The sequence below is a fragment of the Rhinolophus sinicus genome, chromosome 3 (genome assembly GCF_057876585.1).
Source record: "Rhinolophus sinicus isolate RSI-liver-muscle chromosome 3, RSI-T2T, whole genome shotgun sequence".
Lineage (NCBI taxonomy): Eukaryota > Metazoa > Chordata > Mammalia > Chiroptera > Rhinolophidae > Rhinolophus > Rhinolophus sinicus.
In genome coordinates this window covers 128,318,145-128,335,110 of record NC_142503.1, presented here as the reverse complement: position 1 = coordinate 128,335,110, position 16,966 = coordinate 128,318,145, and the positions used below count along the sequence as shown (strand labels likewise).

General features: G+C 46.8%; 1 protein-coding gene across 12 annotated transcripts in view; it reads right to left on the bottom strand.

Annotated features, from left to right (window-relative positions):
* Nucleotides 1-127: 127 nt before the first annotated feature.
* The window catches only part of ACIN1 (apoptotic chromatin condensation inducer 1), a 31,470-nt gene continuing 14,631 nt past the window's right edge, over nucleotides 128-16,966 (bottom strand). For 2 of the 12 annotated variants that reach the window (XM_088797018.1, XM_088797023.1), the window contains 11 exons: nucleotides 9,514-9,655; nucleotides 6,081-6,123; nucleotides 5,163-5,317; nucleotides 4,911-5,063; nucleotides 4,245-4,386; nucleotides 3,782-3,927; nucleotides 2,764-2,871; nucleotides 2,521-2,628; nucleotides 1,994-2,318; nucleotides 1,776-1,876; nucleotides 128-1,059 (listed from right to left, as the gene is read on the bottom strand). In XM_088797018.1, coding sequence (XP_088653144.1) covers nucleotides 733-1,059; nucleotides 1,776-1,876; nucleotides 1,994-2,318; nucleotides 2,521-2,628; nucleotides 2,764-2,871; nucleotides 3,782-3,927; nucleotides 4,245-4,386; nucleotides 4,911-5,063; nucleotides 5,163-5,317; nucleotides 6,081-6,123; nucleotides 9,514-9,655 — 1,750 coding nt within the window. In that variant the 3' untranslated portion in view covers nucleotides 128-732. Of the gene's footprint in view, nucleotides 1,060-1,775; nucleotides 1,877-1,993; nucleotides 2,319-2,520; nucleotides 2,629-2,763; nucleotides 2,872-3,781; nucleotides 3,928-4,244; nucleotides 4,387-4,910; nucleotides 5,064-5,162; nucleotides 5,318-6,080; nucleotides 6,124-9,513; nucleotides 9,656-11,091; nucleotides 11,154-11,395; nucleotides 16,944-16,966 lie in introns of those variants that run through there. The other 10 variants (XM_088797019.1, XM_088797024.1, XM_088797022.1 and 7 more) reach the window with 7 other exon arrangements.

The following is a 16,966-nucleotide window of genomic DNA, read 5'->3' as shown; positions in this document are numbered from 1 at the left end:
AGCGGGCTCCAGGCAGCAGCAGCCGGCCTAAACAAGTATGGAATGCAAGCAGTGCCGGCTCTAGTTCCAGCCTCTTCATTTTGGCTCTTACCCAGGCCCTGCCCAAGGAAAGCCACTCACACACTAGTTAAAACTAAGTCAGATTTTTATTATTTCCATAGACCACATCATTTAATAATAAAAAAAATAAAAATAAAAATTGAACAAAAGAAAAAGGTGGATATAAAGTGGAACCGGTGAGGAGGCAAGGGCTGCAGGACATGAGAGACTGGGAACTGCAGGGGCCCTGGGACTCAGGAGATGCTGATTCAGCTCATAGGTGACCCAGTCCTGGCCCTAACTGTTCCCAAGAGGAGGGTGCGAGTATCCAAAGGAGGTGGTGAGCAGGATGGAGGAAAAATGAAAGAGGTTTGGGGCTCCTGGCTGTTCCTCACCTCTGGACCAACCACATTCCTCCCTAATCTAGCTCTTCCCTCTCAGACTTCACGGGGAACTGAGAGGAAAGGGCTAAATCCCAAGAAATAGGTTATGGTGGGTAAAGGGGAAAGATGGCCACTGCTCCATTTGGTATGTGGGGACAGGTAGCAGCCATACTGGGGGCAAATGGTGTGAAAGACCCCTGGTTCCAGGGTGGTAGAGATTGTACCTATCCCTCTGTGGCCTTGTCTGCCCTCTCCCCCCCTCCTGGAGCAGGGTGGCGGATGCCTGCAGCTCTCCCCAGCGTCTCCTCGGCTAGCGGCGCCCACCCCGGTCCCGCACAGGTGTGCTCCGACTCCGGCTCCTGCTGTGGCGCTTGGTGTCTCTGCGGTCCCTCTCCCTGCCTCGTTCCCGGTCCCTTTCCCTATCTCTGTCTCGATCGCCCCTGTCCCGCTCCCGTTCCCTCTCTCTCTCCCGGTCCCTCTCTCTGCTGTGCTCTCGACGCTTCTCCCGCTCCAGCTGTCGGTTCCGCTCCCGCTCTGCTTCCTTCTCACGCTCCTTTTGCTCTTCTTCTTCTTGCTCCTTTCTCCGCTTCTCCCGCTCCTTGGCCCGTTCAGCCCGCTCTGCCTCCTTCTGAACAATCTGCAGCAGGCAGGCAGAAGCGGAGAATAGGCATCTCAGCCCAGCTCACATCAGTCCTGCTGTGTCTACCCACACCTGCACCTGCACCCTGCACATGGCACTTCTAGCTCAGGGTCACTGTCAACTGTGCTGCTAAGCAGGAAGTATGTGTGTTTGTGTGTGTGTGTGTGTGTGTGTGTGTGCGTGTGCTTGTGCGCGCGCTGGCTGGGCAATCACATCTACCCTTGTCTCAGAGCCCCAGTTCCTCTGAGTGTTTCATGACAGGTAGCGGTACCACCCGTGCCCGGCCTCTGGCTATTTCCCTGTCCACATGTGAACAAAAACTCGTTAGTCAAGTAGCATAAGCCTAAAATTCCCAAAAGGCTTGTCACAAAGAAACTTTAAAAAGCAAAAAAGACCCTACAAATTAAAAAAGAAAAATGGGTGAGTTTATAAAACATGGATTTCTCAGCTACCAGAAGTCAATTTCCAAGAAGTGTGGTGAAATACACACAGTTCCTGTCTCTGTGTCTCCCTTCCTCCTCTTGGCTTTGGCTTCCCTAAGGCAGACTCATCCACTGCTTCTAAAACTGTCTTCTTCTGTGATGCTTAGTTTCCTCCCTTACTCCCCTAAGCCCATCCCTGAGCCTCCTCACTCTGGCATCTCGGGACTCTCGCCCCACGCCCCGCCCCAGCCTGGCTGAGGCTCTGAGCAGGACAGGAAGGCCAGCGCTCACCTGGCTGTCAGTCAGCGGAAGCCAGTAGATGCAGGGAGCTGCCTTGGTCTTACGGAAAAGGTCATCCAGAAGTTTGGCGGGTGGTTCCTCCTGAGCTTTCTCTGAGGTGGAAGAAAGAAAGTGAACGAGACTTAATTTAATGCACAGGACCATGTCCCCTCCCATTTAGGTCCCTTGCCCATTTACCAGGGGGTATATGTGCCCTCACAGCTAAGTACCTTTCTTCTCGCTCTTCTTTTCTTTAGACTTTGCACGTTCCTTGCGGCGGCGGTCACGGGACCGCGATCGAGATCGCGGTCCTTCTCGAACTTTGTCCCGATCCCATTCACGCTCTGATCGAGTTCGCTCCCGCCGCTCCATTTCCCGTTCCCGCTCTGCCCACTGTTCCCGCACTGCCCGCTCCTGCTCCCTCTGCTCTGCCCGGGGGTGCTGTGGCGGCTGGATGGGTGGCGGTGGTGGGGGGTGGAGGGGCCGTGGTACCCCTGGTTCCTCTGTCTTAGTTTCAGAGGGACGGTCAACCAAGAGGCCCCGGTGATAATCCAGCTATGGGTAGAGGACGGAGGAGGACAGTAAGGATGGAGATGACATCATTCCCACTGAAGGAGCCCAGGTACCAGGGGAGAGAGACCTTGGAGCCCATGGTTCAAATAAAGGAACCAAAGGGGAGGGAGGAGAGGGAGAAGGAATCTCAGAAGAGGAGGGACTCCCCACCCCTTTCCCTCCTCCTCCTCCTTAGGTTTCTTACCTCATCTTGCTCAGCATAGTCCGCGCAAAGGAATTTGGGATTGGACTGGGGCCATTTGACGCCATGTAGAGCTGTGCGGGTGGCAACTGCTTCCTCTACTGTTGAATACTGGTGGAGGGAGAAGGCAGGGGGTCACAAGAGGCCTTCAATCCCCCCACTTGCCACAACACCCTCAAATCTGCCCACATTGGTCACAAAAGGAAACATAAGCCATAACCTAGAGAATTAGCTTCTGCCCCTCACCGTTACAAAGCAATGAGATTTGATCTTGTCGATCCAGAAGGCCTCTTCCACCAGAGTTCCCGTACGCCCCAATAATTCCTTCAGTTGGCCTAAAGTGAAGGGACGAACCTGCCAAAGAAAATGGAGTTTCAGGGTCTTAAAGAAGACGGAACACTACTCATGTAACTAGTTTTAAAAGTTCCCAAGCTGCTGTCACAGTACTATAGCTTCAAAGTTTGGGTGAGGGCAGAGGTTAGGAACCCTCCAGTAGGAATGTGAGAAGAGTGGTAACACTAACTGAGGCATTATGTGCCAGGCCCTCTGCAAATCCTCAAGACACACCTGTAGGGTGATACATTTTTCAGATGAGGAGACAGGTTGTGAGATTTTTGCCATGTATAATGCACACTTTCTTGCCCAAATTTGTGAGAGAAAAATAAGGATGCACATTATACATGGGCAGTACTAATTCCGTATCTTTATAAATTAATTCTTTTATTTATGCTTGAGTTAAAAATGTAACTCTAGAAATCAGTAACGATACCCATACGCAAAATAATACCCTGGAATAAGATAATAGGTTTTATTAAATTTACGGCAAATTTGTAACACGAAGAGTTCTTGGCCTTCTGAGGCGTAAATATCGTAAATTTGTTTCCTGTATATAACATTTCTTGTACCTTGTATCTGTTCTTGTTTTGTAATTATTGGTTACATAAAATTTCTTATACTATAGGTATGTTTAAAAAATGAATGTTAAAATTCCTTTATAATACAAAAAACAAGTACCTAAGTGTAAACAAATAAAAAACTGAATTAAAAATTAAAACTAAATATTTTTCCCCCTGAAAGTTTGGGCCAAAAGACATGGGTGTGCATTATACATGGGAGTGCATTATACACGGCAAAATATGGTAACTTGCTCAGAGTCAACGAGTGAGTAACCGACAGATCCAGGAGTTGAACCTAAGCAGCGTAAGTCCAAAGCTCACACTCTTAACCACACACCAAGGGTACACTGTGGTCAACAGCAACTTACCAAATTGGAGATGTGCACGATGTTACTGATCTTGCCCCGGGGTGGGGAGGGCACCTGAGCAGTTCGGACTGGGTCATCAATTGTAATGGAAACTCCAGACTTCTGCTGGCTAATGGAACGGCGAGTTAAGGTATCTCCTAAAGTCACTATCAAACAGAGCACACAAACGGTTTTCAGCAGGGAGTAACAAGACTTTTTTTTTAATCCCTACCCAGGAGTCACTCTTCCATCTGAATGTGCTGAGCAGCAGTAATGTTCAAGGCATTGTCTAGGCTAATCTCATTATGGAGATTCAAAGATTAGACAGATTGGAACCTAGCCCTCAAGTAGCTTAGTAACTAGGAGGGGTAGAGAAGACAGGTAAAATATTTTAATAAAGGCAGGAAAACATTGAAAGAAGTCCAAATAAGTGCTCTGGGAATTCAAGGAGTCGAAAGGTTTCCCTCATTAATGCTTCACCCACCTTTCTTTACTTCATGCTCCACAGGTGGAGGTAAGGCCACCTCTACTGAAACTTGGGGAGGTATAGGGGCTTCTGCTTCCGGCTCCTTCTCTTCTTCCTCTTCTTCCCTCTGCCCATTCTCCTGGCCTTCTGCAGGTACTACCTATAAAGTATCAGATACACAGGGATTCTTAAACACTGGCACGTTCTTTTCAGCCTCTGGTTTCCTGGTGAAGAGAGGGTGGTACAGTCAACCTAACATGTGCCTTCCAACTTAGGGGGAGATTTCATCATTAAGTTCACCTCTGCCAGATCCTGGGGTTGTTAATGCCTCAACTCTGCCACGATGAAAACTAAGGCAGAAGTCTGCAATTTTTTTCTGTATAGGGTAATATAGTAAGTATTTTAGGCTTTGTGAACCAGTTTCTGTTGCAACTATTCAACTCTGCCTTTGTAACACAGAGCAGCCACAGGCAAGAGCACGTAAACTGGTGTGCCTGCATTCTAATAAAACTTTATTACAGGCAACAGGTTAGATTTGGTAGTCCACTGACCCCCGAAAGGACCAATTATCCTGACCCTCTGCACAGACGGGAAGAGCTCTCCTTTAGGACTCCACCTTAGTTCCTCAGTTATCTGCTCTGCGTCCACTGCCCCTTCCCCAACCCTGGGATGCAGGAGCCTTACCTGAGTGACAGTCCGGCATATTTTCAGCCCCTTGTCATGGGTCCCATCGTCACCATTACGCTCTGTCTCATCCTCAGAGATTCGGGAGTCATCAGCATGAAGATCCACAACAGCCTCCTGCCCCGCCAGGGGTTTGATGTCGGGGATGAGGCTCTGGGACACAGACACCCCCCACCCCGTTACACTGGGCCCATGTCTACTCCCACACCTCAGCGTGCCTCAGCCTCCCTTCCCTGGCTCCTCCCACCTCACCTTGAGCGATTCAGTGGTGATACTGATGGAGGGTTTCTTCTGTGTGGTGGCTGTGCTGGCTCCCCAACGCCGCTTCCGACCAGGCTGGCCCCCCTCTGTGTCACTGTTTCCAGCTGGCACCCCCTTGGTAGCTGCTGTCCCCATGAAATAGGACCCTAGAGTTAGATGGTCTCAGGCTTTCTGCTAGTTCACACCACCACACCCACAGCCTTCGACTGGAATTTTAGTAAAACTTAAGGAAATTATATTTGGGGATGGGGGAAACCATGCTTCCAAGTGAACAATAAAAGGAATGGAGCCACTTCCTGACAGATGAAAACTACTCATCTCTGAAGGCAACAGGGAGGGGTAACTTGGTTGGTGAGCAGTTTAAACTTTTAGTGGTAGAAATATCTCAAGTACTGGGGAGTACAGATTGAGAAGGATATGGGAATGCAGGAAAAATAAGACTGCGATACCAAAATCTAAGTAAAGTTAATTATAAAGACCTATTACGCTTTTGTCAATTTAGAGTTCCTCACTGGGAAAATGTTAAGAATGTTACTCTTTGAGGTGTGAGGCACTCTCATTTCCTCCCTCTCTTAGAATAAAGCATACAGGAGTCCCACAAACCTACTCCTGGTTTTGAGGGTTCATACATCTGAAAGAATAAATGCATGTAGGACTAGATAAGGCATGGTGAGACACCTCAGCATACCTCATTAAAGAAAGAAATGTGACTGGGGAAAAATGATAGGGATTGTCTAATGTTTTGAATTCCAAAATGGAACCCTACATATCCAAGAAAATATCCACTTGCTGGGTGAAGATCATGGGACGGAAGGGGTGCCACTGAGAGAGAATGGGAATCTATTTCTCAATGAACTCTGATTTTTATGGTATTCCTGACCTTTATCAGGGATTTGGGGCTAGACTTACAGAGAACGGAGATCTTCCTCTTGAATGATTTGGGCAGCGAGCTCTGTATAGAGAAGAAAAGGGGAAAAAAGAGAAAGAGACACACCCCACAGAGAGGGGGGAAGGAGGTTAGATGAGGAAGTCTTAGCTTAAGCTCCAAAGACACAGAGAGAGAGACACAGAGACAGACTGAGACCAAAACAGAAGCGGCAAAAACGAAGCAGAATCAATGCAAGTTAGAGAAAAAAATAAAACCAAACATCACAGCAGGGAAAAGTCATCTAGTGCATACCACACCTATGTATTAGCTTAACCAGAAATAAGCTGGAAGGGGAATTCAGTAGCCTCCCAGCCCCTCAAAGCCGTTGGTCATGCCCTCTTCCACTGTCTCTATGGGGTGGGAGGACGCCAAGCCCAACAAGCTGTGCCCAGAACTGGGTCACGTAGTCCTCCTAGGTCTTCCTTGCTAACTTGAGAAAAACATGAGCAAACTAGGAAAACCAACTTTGGGATGGCAACTTGAACAAGATAACCCTTTTCCTTTTCTCAATGTCCAGCCTGACCTCCACTTCCGGTGTCTTTGAGTTCTTAGGACTGTCAAGACTGCCCAGACCTCCACCACACTGTGGAAAAGGGCAGCACCAGACCCACTGGAGAGGAGGTTCCTGGGCCAAGTGCCAGCAGAAAGAATTTAAAGTTCTTTTTGGTAAAGGGAGGTTTTTACGAAGTGCAGACTGTCCCCAGGGAGAGTCTCAGACTTCAAGCACTGTACAGAGCTATAGCAGAGACTGTTTCCTCCCCTACCAGGGCTTAAGCCTTAGGGGCTCTGCCAAGGACTAGAAACTTCCAAACTTGCTTTCAAGCAAGTTTCTGTCCCAAACACTCAGTGGGAGAAAGACTATGGACAGAGCAAAAAGAGGGAGAGAGAGAAAAGGGGAATAGAACATTTTTAGATTTAATGCTTATTTCTGGAAAAACTAAGAACTACCACCCTTCTAAAGGGTAAGGCAGGACCCTCTTGATGAAATCCCCTTTCCTCATCCACCCCCCAGCCCCGTTTGTGTCATCTAACCAAGTCTCCTTGGTCTCCGTTAAGGGCCAGTCTGACCCCTAGCCAGGCCGCTCTCGATGGGTAAGTTAGTGAGAAAAAAAAAAAAGTCTTAATTAAAACAGGAAAAACATGAACCAAATAAATAAAGAAATCAGAAAAATAAAGATAAAGAAAAAAATTAAAATAAAAGATTAAAAAAGAAGAAGAAAATAAAGAGGAAAATAAACTAGGAATATGACAAATGTTCCAGGTACCATCTCACACCTGGGATCTTCAGTTCAGCCAATCGCACCTCACTGTGTACTGTATCTAGTCAACCGCCGGTCCAATCAGAATGAGCCCTCCCTGCTAGGCGCTGTGCAATTGGTGGGGGGTTGGGTTGGCAAAAAAGGTGGGCGCACGGCGTGGTGGTCAGCACGGCACTGCCAGAGTCCTCCCAGGGGCGCAGGGGGGGCGGGAGGGAAACGTGTGGGGGGACGCTGCCCAGTTTCCATGATGTCAAGACAGTTCACTGGTGGTGGCCAGGCTCAACGAGGGGTACAGGGGAGAAAAGGGGCAGAGACATCAGTCCCAGCCCTGTAGGGGCATCATCTTGCAGTCCCTCATGAGATGGCCTGTGAGTAGCAGGAATGGTCCTGGCCTTTATCGTGAGAGGCAGGCAGGACCCTATGTCCACCAGCGGCAAGATGCAGCAATACCACCCAATACTTGGAATCCAGGTGATGACTCCAGAGTCCCTTTCTCCTCTGCCTGTAACTGGGGAGGGGGTCCTCTCACCGAGTGGGATCATGGAACCTCTGATGAAGGCAGCCTGGGGGTAGAAGGTGGACAGCCCCAGGACCTGGCACACATTCAGCAGCAAGGTCAGAATGCCTTTCTTCTGAGAGTTGTCTGTGGCATCTCCTCAGGAACTCCAGCTGAGACAGTAGTTCCAGTCAGGTGGATGGATGAGCCCCTGCCTCCAGGGATGGAGGAGAAGTTGGAGCAACCAACATGCTGCCCTTCACCATGGACAACAGGGACCAAAGGGAAGTCCATCTGATGAGCGAGTGGTGATACATGGCTGGGCTGTCCTCAGCATTAAATCCCTGGGCTCAGACCCTAGACTTCTCTGCAGGGTTCCTAGTCGTCACAGCTTAAGCCGCAAGTCCCACTCGGTATTTTACCGCATGGCACTGTGTTCACAAACATTGACTCTTTAGGAGGTCTTGGTGCCCTAGATGGGGATCCCAACAGTCTGTAGAAAACAAGGCAACCCACAGTCCTCAAAAGAGTAAGGGCATGTGGGCAGGCGCCCCAGCACTGACACACGCTCTTCTTGGGGTGCCCCAAAGGGAGATGATGCAAGTCCACCCCTTTCCACATGCGTTTTTGCTTCCTCAATAAAAGTCTCTCCAGAACAGTGCTCTTCTTGGCCCCCTGATGTAAGGCAGGGAGGCAAAAGGGGGCCCATCACAGGATCCCATATACATGCCCCCCTCTGGCCAAGACACCTGGATAGCAGACTCGGCTCTGACTGGGCAGCTCAGTAGCAGCGGGTGGGTCCAGAGGAAGAGGCGGCATCAGCGATTGGCCAGTTGGGCAGGGTTATATTTTACGGGCGGATTACCGTACATGAGGTACTTGGACAAAGTTTTACGGGGAAGAAGGACCTTGTAATAAATAATATTCTGCACATCAAATCACTTTCACCGGCCCCCACCCCCGCAACACACACCAAAGAAAGGCTACACACACAACAGTCCCTCCCACCCTGTTACCCCACTCCCAAGCCCAGCTAATTCTGTCTCTATTACTTTAAGAGCCAAGAAGACTTCGCTGGCTCTGATGGGGGGAGCCCCCCGAATTGGGTGCAGGACATATTGTATATGCCAAGAAAGGAGGTAGAGGGGGCCTTCAGGATCACCCCAGGTGCTGGCTTCTAAGTAGCTACATCTCTGCAATGAGACCACTGGGGGGCAGAGGAGGAACAAAAATTCCTCAGCATTGCTGGTCAGTTGAGAACCACCAAAGCCCACTAGATGGCGTTGAGCTACAACAGGCTTTTAAAAAGGAGGGAAAGCTAAAGGAGTTACCACAGCTAGAAGCTTGAGGTGGTGGCAGGGAAAGCTGAGCCTGGGTCTTAGATAAAGGACCATTAACCGACTTTCCCGTGATAAACTTCCAAGACTCTGGAACGCACTGCTTCCCATCCAGGAAAGGGGAATGACTGAACCCTGTCCCCATCACAAGGGGTCTCCCTTGCTAAACCAGCGAATTCTCCCTTGGCCTATCCTGATCCGCGTCTCTGCCTAGCCCCTTCTTTAGCTATCCCACTGTGGATGAGGGATCACCAGGGTGGTCCACTCCTTCCCCTAGGTCCACTCCTGCCCGCCCACCCCAATGGGCAGCTTGGAGATTTACCTCTTTCTTCTCCTCATCTTCGGCATTGCCTTCTTGGCGGTCATCATTGCTGACTTGGTCTGCAATAGGCATAGGGGGCTCTGGCACCTCATTTTCAGGTCTGGTTTCACTTGTGTCCATGGTCACTTCCTCCTTCTCCTCACTGACAGTATGGGGAGAGGTTGGGAGGGAAGGGCAGGCAGGAAAGAACCAAGGAGAAGAGAGACCAAGATGTTAGGTTTTAGGTCAGGAAACCTCCATGCCTCATCACTCGGGTGGGTTGGGAGGGCTGCTTTCAGATCAGACTAGACTTTCCCCCTCAGGAACAGTGGGAAAGTTTTCCTTGGGGAAAGTGCACAGATCAGAGCAACCACATCCGCCCACTGCCCACCTGGGATAAAGCTGTGATGTGCAGGGCCAGGACTCCACCTGTTCTTAGATTACTTCACCAGAGCTCTCGATTTGAAGAGACTTCCCACCCCTACCGAAAACAGTCCCTCCTCAAGTGACTGTGATTTGCCCACAACTCTGTGGCCTCCCTATCCCCTGGCCACAGGCATCTTTATTTAACAAAATTGCACGAGAAACTAAGGGAACCCTGATTCTTTAAAAAGACAAGAATGACCATGGCTGCGGCAAATGATCCCAACCTTGTGTTTAATCAACTGCTTAATAAGTAAAGGCCTACTGACCCACAGGATCTGGAGACACCAGGAATGGATGGTGGGGGTGGGAGTTGCAGGGAAAGTAGGGCTGGTAAGGGTTCAAGCTTCAACAAGGACCCTCTCTCATCTAAAAGAAAAAACTAAAACTGCCAGAGTATGAAAGCTCAGGCCACTTTTACCCGCTCAGAAGTGTAGAAATTGTACTTACATTCTGCTTTCACCCAGTTTCTCCCATTCCCTCATTCCAACTTCCAAGAGATAAAGAGAGCAGGCCTCCCAGTCAAGACATACCCTGACCCACACTGTGCATCATGCCCCCACACTTTCCCCCTCAATCACACAAGTTATCTCCCATTTCAGGCAACGAATCCCCGAAATTCACTTCAGATAAACTATCTTCTCATCTTCTTTTTCTGCCTTCACCCCTAACTTCTATCTCTAATCATGCCCCCACTACCACCCAAACACTGGGATAGGAAAAAAAAAAATCAAATCAAGATGATCAGGGGCCTAAGTCTCAGAAGGGAAACCAAGCCTCCCTAGGCTGATAACCACCACCGGAAAATTCAGCATTCCCGACAGGCTGACTGACACTCAGAGGTCAGAACAGCCTACCCAGAGCAGGCAGGGAGGGATGTACGGGAAGGGGGGAGGGGAAATCGGAACTGTGCCCCCAGCTAATAGGCCCCCACAGAAACACGAGATTCAAGTGCCTAAATCTAAAGAAAAGGCTTATCCAAAAAATAGCTATTTCCCACAGAGAGAGGGCAAGTGGGGCCAATTAGAAATCAGGCAGGAAGGACAAAGGGGAAAAGCAGAATGATTGAAAACAAACCAAAACGAAAGACGGAATGAAAGCCATGGGGAAGAGAAGGAAGATGAAGTGGGCTAGAGCGGTGGGGAAAAGGGATACATGGAAATGTGAAGCTCTCACCCTTCTTTGCTTTCTGATAACATGATTTTTTTTCTCCCCCTGGAAGTGCTGTTTATCCCTTTCTGGAATGGAAGAAATAACAAAAACCAAACAAAAAATCCTAAAAAATTAAAAAAACAAAACAAAACACCTTCCTTGTCCCAAGATCCCACCACCTCCTCCCCAGCCACCCGATCCAGAGAGAGAAAATTGAGATGGAGCAACTGGGGATCCAAAAAATGGTAAATGGAAAGGGAGGTGGTGGTGGTGGTGAGGGGAGGCTAAAATATATCTGGCTTTTAAGAGATAAGCGTTAAGTCCTCACGGCAAACCCCGAATTCGGCTGGATTGGTCTCTCTGGAGGAGGAGGAGGAGGAGGGCCAGGCTGCTGGTAGTGGCTGGCTCTATTGTATTGGCGGAGCAGCGGCGATCAGCCGGAGACATGCAGGGGAGCCATCTTGCCACTTACCCAGCAGCCCGTGTGTGCGGATGGGGGAGGGCCCTGCTGCAGCAGGGGAGGGGAAAGAAGAGAGGGAGGGCGCTGAGTGAGCAAGGTTCTTATCCCTTGGCAGGCCACAGGGAGCTCACTGCTGGCTCAATAGGCCTGGCCTTTTTCCTTCTTTTCTCAGGTTACAACAGCCACCAAGGCATAACCCCACAGGGAGAGGGTGCTTTCTCCAGTCTTCCCAGGGGGTGGGGGAGGGGGCTGGGTGGAGAGGACATACAAAGTTAACAGCTGCTTGTTTGGAAGATTCCAGAGAATAGAAGATAGGAAAACAGCAGAGCTGGGAGTGAAAAATGATTAAACAAGGAAGATAACAAAGCCAAAGTTGAAACAGACACAGAATGGAGGGTCACCAGCAATTTATGTGCCCACCTCCCTCTCCAAGAAACCAGGCATGGAATGTTGAAACCAGATAAGCCAGTCAGCTGTTCAAGGTGGGGAGGTGGGATGAGAATTAGCACTATCCAATCACTACAGTAACTGGCTGTTCACCCCCTAGCAATGACCCCATGTTACTACTCCAACCTGTCCTTTCTCCAGGGATGCTGGAAGGAGTGGATAAGCAGAGTTCCTTTTTGAATTACCAGTAGAGGCAGGGAGAGGTGTCTCTGAAGAGATGACAGACAACTTTGTTTCATAGAGGCTTTAATAAGGTCACCCTGCCCCAGAGTCCACTGGAGCCAGAGAAGAAAACGATAAACAGGGCAAGGGGACCTTGGGTAGCTGTAGCACGAAGGCAACTTCTTGGAGCAAGGGCTCCAAGGTGAGGGCTCTGAAGTAGACAAAATAAGAAACTGAAGTGAGAGAGCTGTTATACGGGGCAGGAGTGATTTGCTGGGCAAAAAGTGGGAAGTAAACCGAAATTATGGGCATCTTCACCACATTAAATGTGAAATGGGAAGCTGACTAACCATTCAAAAAGCACTCAGTAGATGCTTAAAATGCTCATATGTGCACTGCAAAGGTACTCCTTTTGTATCCTAGTGGCAGTAGAGGTTTAACACTAAGACCAGCTTCTGGGTACCAAAAGCTTAGTATTTAGCTTATTTGTAATACCAGAGCTTTTAGCCAAGAATTAAAATTTCCTCCTTGCTGTTCAAAATCTTAAAACTTACATGCCAAATACAAGCTAAAGCCACCATGAAGTTTATACATTACTCTAAAAGTTCCCTGTCTGCTTAGTAAGACTGAGAGCTTTGGAGTCAAACCTAATTGGTTAGGGCCCAATCCTGACTCTGGCCCCGCCCGCTTACAATTTGTGTGATACTGGGCAAGTTCCGGATGCTCTTTGTGTCTCTCTTTCTTAAACTGTGCAGTGAGGACAGTAACAATACCTATCTCATGGAACAGTGTGGTAAGAGTTCGCTCTTTGGGTCTGGCTTGACTGATACCCCAAGTCAAGGTAAGGATGTGCATAAACACATGTACTGTTAATATCTCATTATCTCATCTGATGCCACCGATGTTCTCTCAAACAACAGACTGCTCCTTCTCTGATATAAAGGCTTTCAGTAATTGGCTTGACAGATTTTCAGCAAAGCCCTTGTCACTCTGTATCACCACTGGTTTACTTGCCCTCCACCTCCATCCTGCAGAGTTCCTCAAGGTCAGGGACTGTATCCCTTGGCCCCCTCGCCCAAGGCCTAACATAAAGAAATGCTCAGTAAATATTTCTGAATTAGGCTGTCATTGTGGGTACCAAGTGGACATTAATAAGTGCTTGCCGAAGTAAAAGTTTTCTTCTTAAAACATTTTTTTTTGGATAGAATTCCCATAGAGAATGTTACCTTCAAATACCCTCAAATAAATGTTCCCTATCCATCAATTATACTAAAATAACTTCAGTTGCCAATATGCCGCTCCAGAAGTAGCTTCCTTGGAGAATTTTTTTACTAGAAATCTACCTCGTTTTTTTTCAAGAATAAGAATGTTACCATGTTATCCTTGACCTTCTTAAAACACAGCAAGTTTGTACTATTTCCCCACAATCAATTCTGTGGGATCCAAAAATTCCCAAGGCTTTATTTTTGCAAGAAAAAGAAGAATCCTTGAAATTGCCCCGAAAGTGGACTCAATCTACTTGCAGGATCAACCCCAAACCTTGTTAGCTATGTGTCTGAGCCCCACACATCTCTTCTTCGTAGTCTCTTTCAGACAAGGCATCTCCCTTCCCACTTACTTTAAGTTCTTGTACAAATGTTTCTGGTATCTTTGAAATATGTGACATTGCATGGCGGTTAGGGGTTGGGGGATATCTATCCATAAATAGTGCACAAAGTGTTTGTAGACCAGAAGCAAAGGATAAAACTACTTGGAGGCCAGTAACATCACATTACAGTTCGTAACTGAATATGAATGACATTCAGAGAAGCTAATGGAAAAGGAAATTTTACAGGCATGTGTCTGAATTTTAGTTTTTGTAGAAAATTCATGAGGCGCTGAGGACCTGATGAGAAATTTAATAAGAAATAGTAGAACCTGACTACTCCCAGGAAGTGAGATTTAAATATAGAATACTCTCAAGAGCATACTAGTTCCAAGATAACCAAGGACAGTATGATTTGGGGGGGTATGTCCTTAGATACCAATTTCTCAGTGAGCAAATGGTACTGATGACAGTAAATTCTACTTTTTTATTATGCATCATTTGGCATATTGGCACTGTAGGTCCCCTGGGGAGTATCAATTACATTGTCATATTGGCTTAAAGGACCACTTTCTTCCTTCTACTCAGGCAAAGGGACAAATAAGCGTAGGGCCAAGAGCCCTAAACTGCTATTACCTGCAAGGTTTGTGTACATAGGAATGTTGTATTTAGAAAAATTCAGGTTTCAATTAACTACTGCTGGATGATACAACTACCCACAATTTTTTTTCTCCCTTTCTTTTCATATACATACATACACACACATACATTTTTTAATGTAAAAAGAGAGTACCGTTATTTTCTGCCATATGAGACATTTTTGTTATATCCATAGCAGGCAGAAGACTGGAGTTTGGAATAGTAGTCAACTGAAATAGAACTAAGGGCTCACAAATCCCTGCTCCACACAATGAAAAAGATACCTTACCTCATAATCTAGAATTCCTCAGGGCACAATCAGAATCAGAATGGATTTAACCAAACACAGCAAAAAAAGTTAAGCAATCTCTTCAAAGTGGTGAGAGGTCCTTGCAGTAAATTCTAATTTTTAAAAAACATTTTTACTGAATCAATAAGGCCCTAAGCTGTGTCTTTATTAAAGTCATGTGACTTCTTGTTGATACAGACAGGAAAACCAAGGTTAAGCCACAAATGGTCTTTTCCACTTAACACTGTTAATCCCACTTTTAAAATTGGCCAGGACTCCCGAGGTCACCAGGCTGAACACTAGGACACTAGGGGGGTGAAAGACCAGGAGTGTTGTGTATTAGTTGTAGTAGGGCCTCCAGAAATGTAGGCAACTTTCTCAAAGATTCATTTACCAAATCCAATGCCAGAAAAGCCTATGGGTTTAGGCCTCTGGGCACGTCTTTTTGTTAGGCTGCTGAATGGACCATCTGGAAGGTAGGCAGAAGGAAAGCAGGTAAGAGACGGACGTATATGAGCTACTCCTGAGCTCACACTGCATTTCTAATCTATAGGCTGCTCCACTGAAGCTTGCCTAGGCGACAATGGACAATCTCAGTATTTTGCCAACATACCACCTGTCACCTTGCTAGAATCACGTGACTAGATTACCTCAGTTATAAAATGAAGATCAGAGCCACCTTTACCTGGGGGGAAACACTCTGTATATGACCCCAAGCCTCATTTGCCCTGGACTTGCATGTGAAAGTCCAGAAATAAAGGTGCTTCAAAACACTAGAAAGTGCCATTCTCTTGTCAGGATCTCATAGGCCCACAGAATTTTAGGGCAAGCAAGGAGCTTTTTATAAAATTACTTGCTTCTCAAAGTGCACAGGAAGTAGTTCCTCATGCCCAATTAGCAGTAGGTTGTCAACACCTACTTTGAAACTGCCATTATACAAAGGACATGCTGTACACCCCGAGATGAGGAGGGGAAGGCAGGTATTATCTTTGGTTGATGGACATGGAAGGGAAGGTGTCACCCCATTTCCTCATCGATGGTGTGGCTGGGGAAATCCTGAACACCTTCCAGAATCCGCTGGGTTTTCACTTTATGGTCCTAGAAGAAAAACACTTTCCCAAAGGATAATGTACCCATCCCAAAAAGGAAAAACAAAAACTTTTCAGAGAAAGTAGAATGAGCTTTTAGCTTCAAACCAAGTGTAACGGCCACAAGATGGCAGCAGAGGCAAGAATACTGGAATGGACAGGAGCCAAGACTATATCCCAAGGCAAAAACTATACATACACTAAGGAGTACAAAACTATTATTAAAATCATAAAGAAATGAGATAATAATAAAATCATGTCACCTGCCCACCACCCTCCAAAATCAGAGGTAAAAGATAGTCTGGAGCTCTCAGAAGAGTGTAAATTATTAGACTTTTACATGAAGGGAAAAATCATACTGGTAGCATTAGTGTTGAAATGACTTAAAAAAACAAACATCATGAACAACTTTAGGCCAACTGTCTACAAAAGACAATCACCAAACAAATATAAGATTCCTGATATCTAAAAGCTAAGCAATCTTATTTCCACAGTGCTTTTCTTTTTCATTCCTCATGAGGCTTTGAACCCAGGTACTTTGGTTCAATGAGTTCTTAATTTATAATACCTAGTTCAGGATAATGACATACCTGTTCAAGTACACATTTAATTTGATATGAGTATTTTTCTACAACTAAATATAAGGAATAAACTCACATTAATAGTATAAGTGGTACAATCAATCCAAGTATTTTAGGGGCCCAGGAATAAACTTCTGACTTGATATGCACTTCACGTTTTGCTGTACTGTATGCCATAACAGCTAACTAAGATAGACTGCTTAATAAAATGACAGCTGATAACCAGGGAAAATATAGCAATTGAAACACAGCACCCACTTGTACCTTTCTTTGTAAACCCTAAATACCCTTTATTAACCTGTGTTCCCAGGCTTAGATGTAGCTGGTCAATGTGAGTTAAAATACTGAGGTAAGATGTCCTAAGTCAATTCTCTTACACTGTCTTGAGTTTGGAAACAGAAGCCTCTGCTGCCGGATCCTTAAAGGAACTGACTATTTTGGTGAGATGATCAGATAAGGGTTTCCTTATGCTCTCACCACCACTTTTCGAACTACCTCAAGATTTCTGGTGGCAGCTCCCAACATAGCAAGTGAAGCCTAGCTTTTGTCCAGATAAAGCTCTGCCTTCGTGTTTTAAAAGGAAACTAGGGCTGCTAAGTCGAAGAACCCTAGGGAGCAAAGAACTATCCCACACTCCTAGATCTTTGT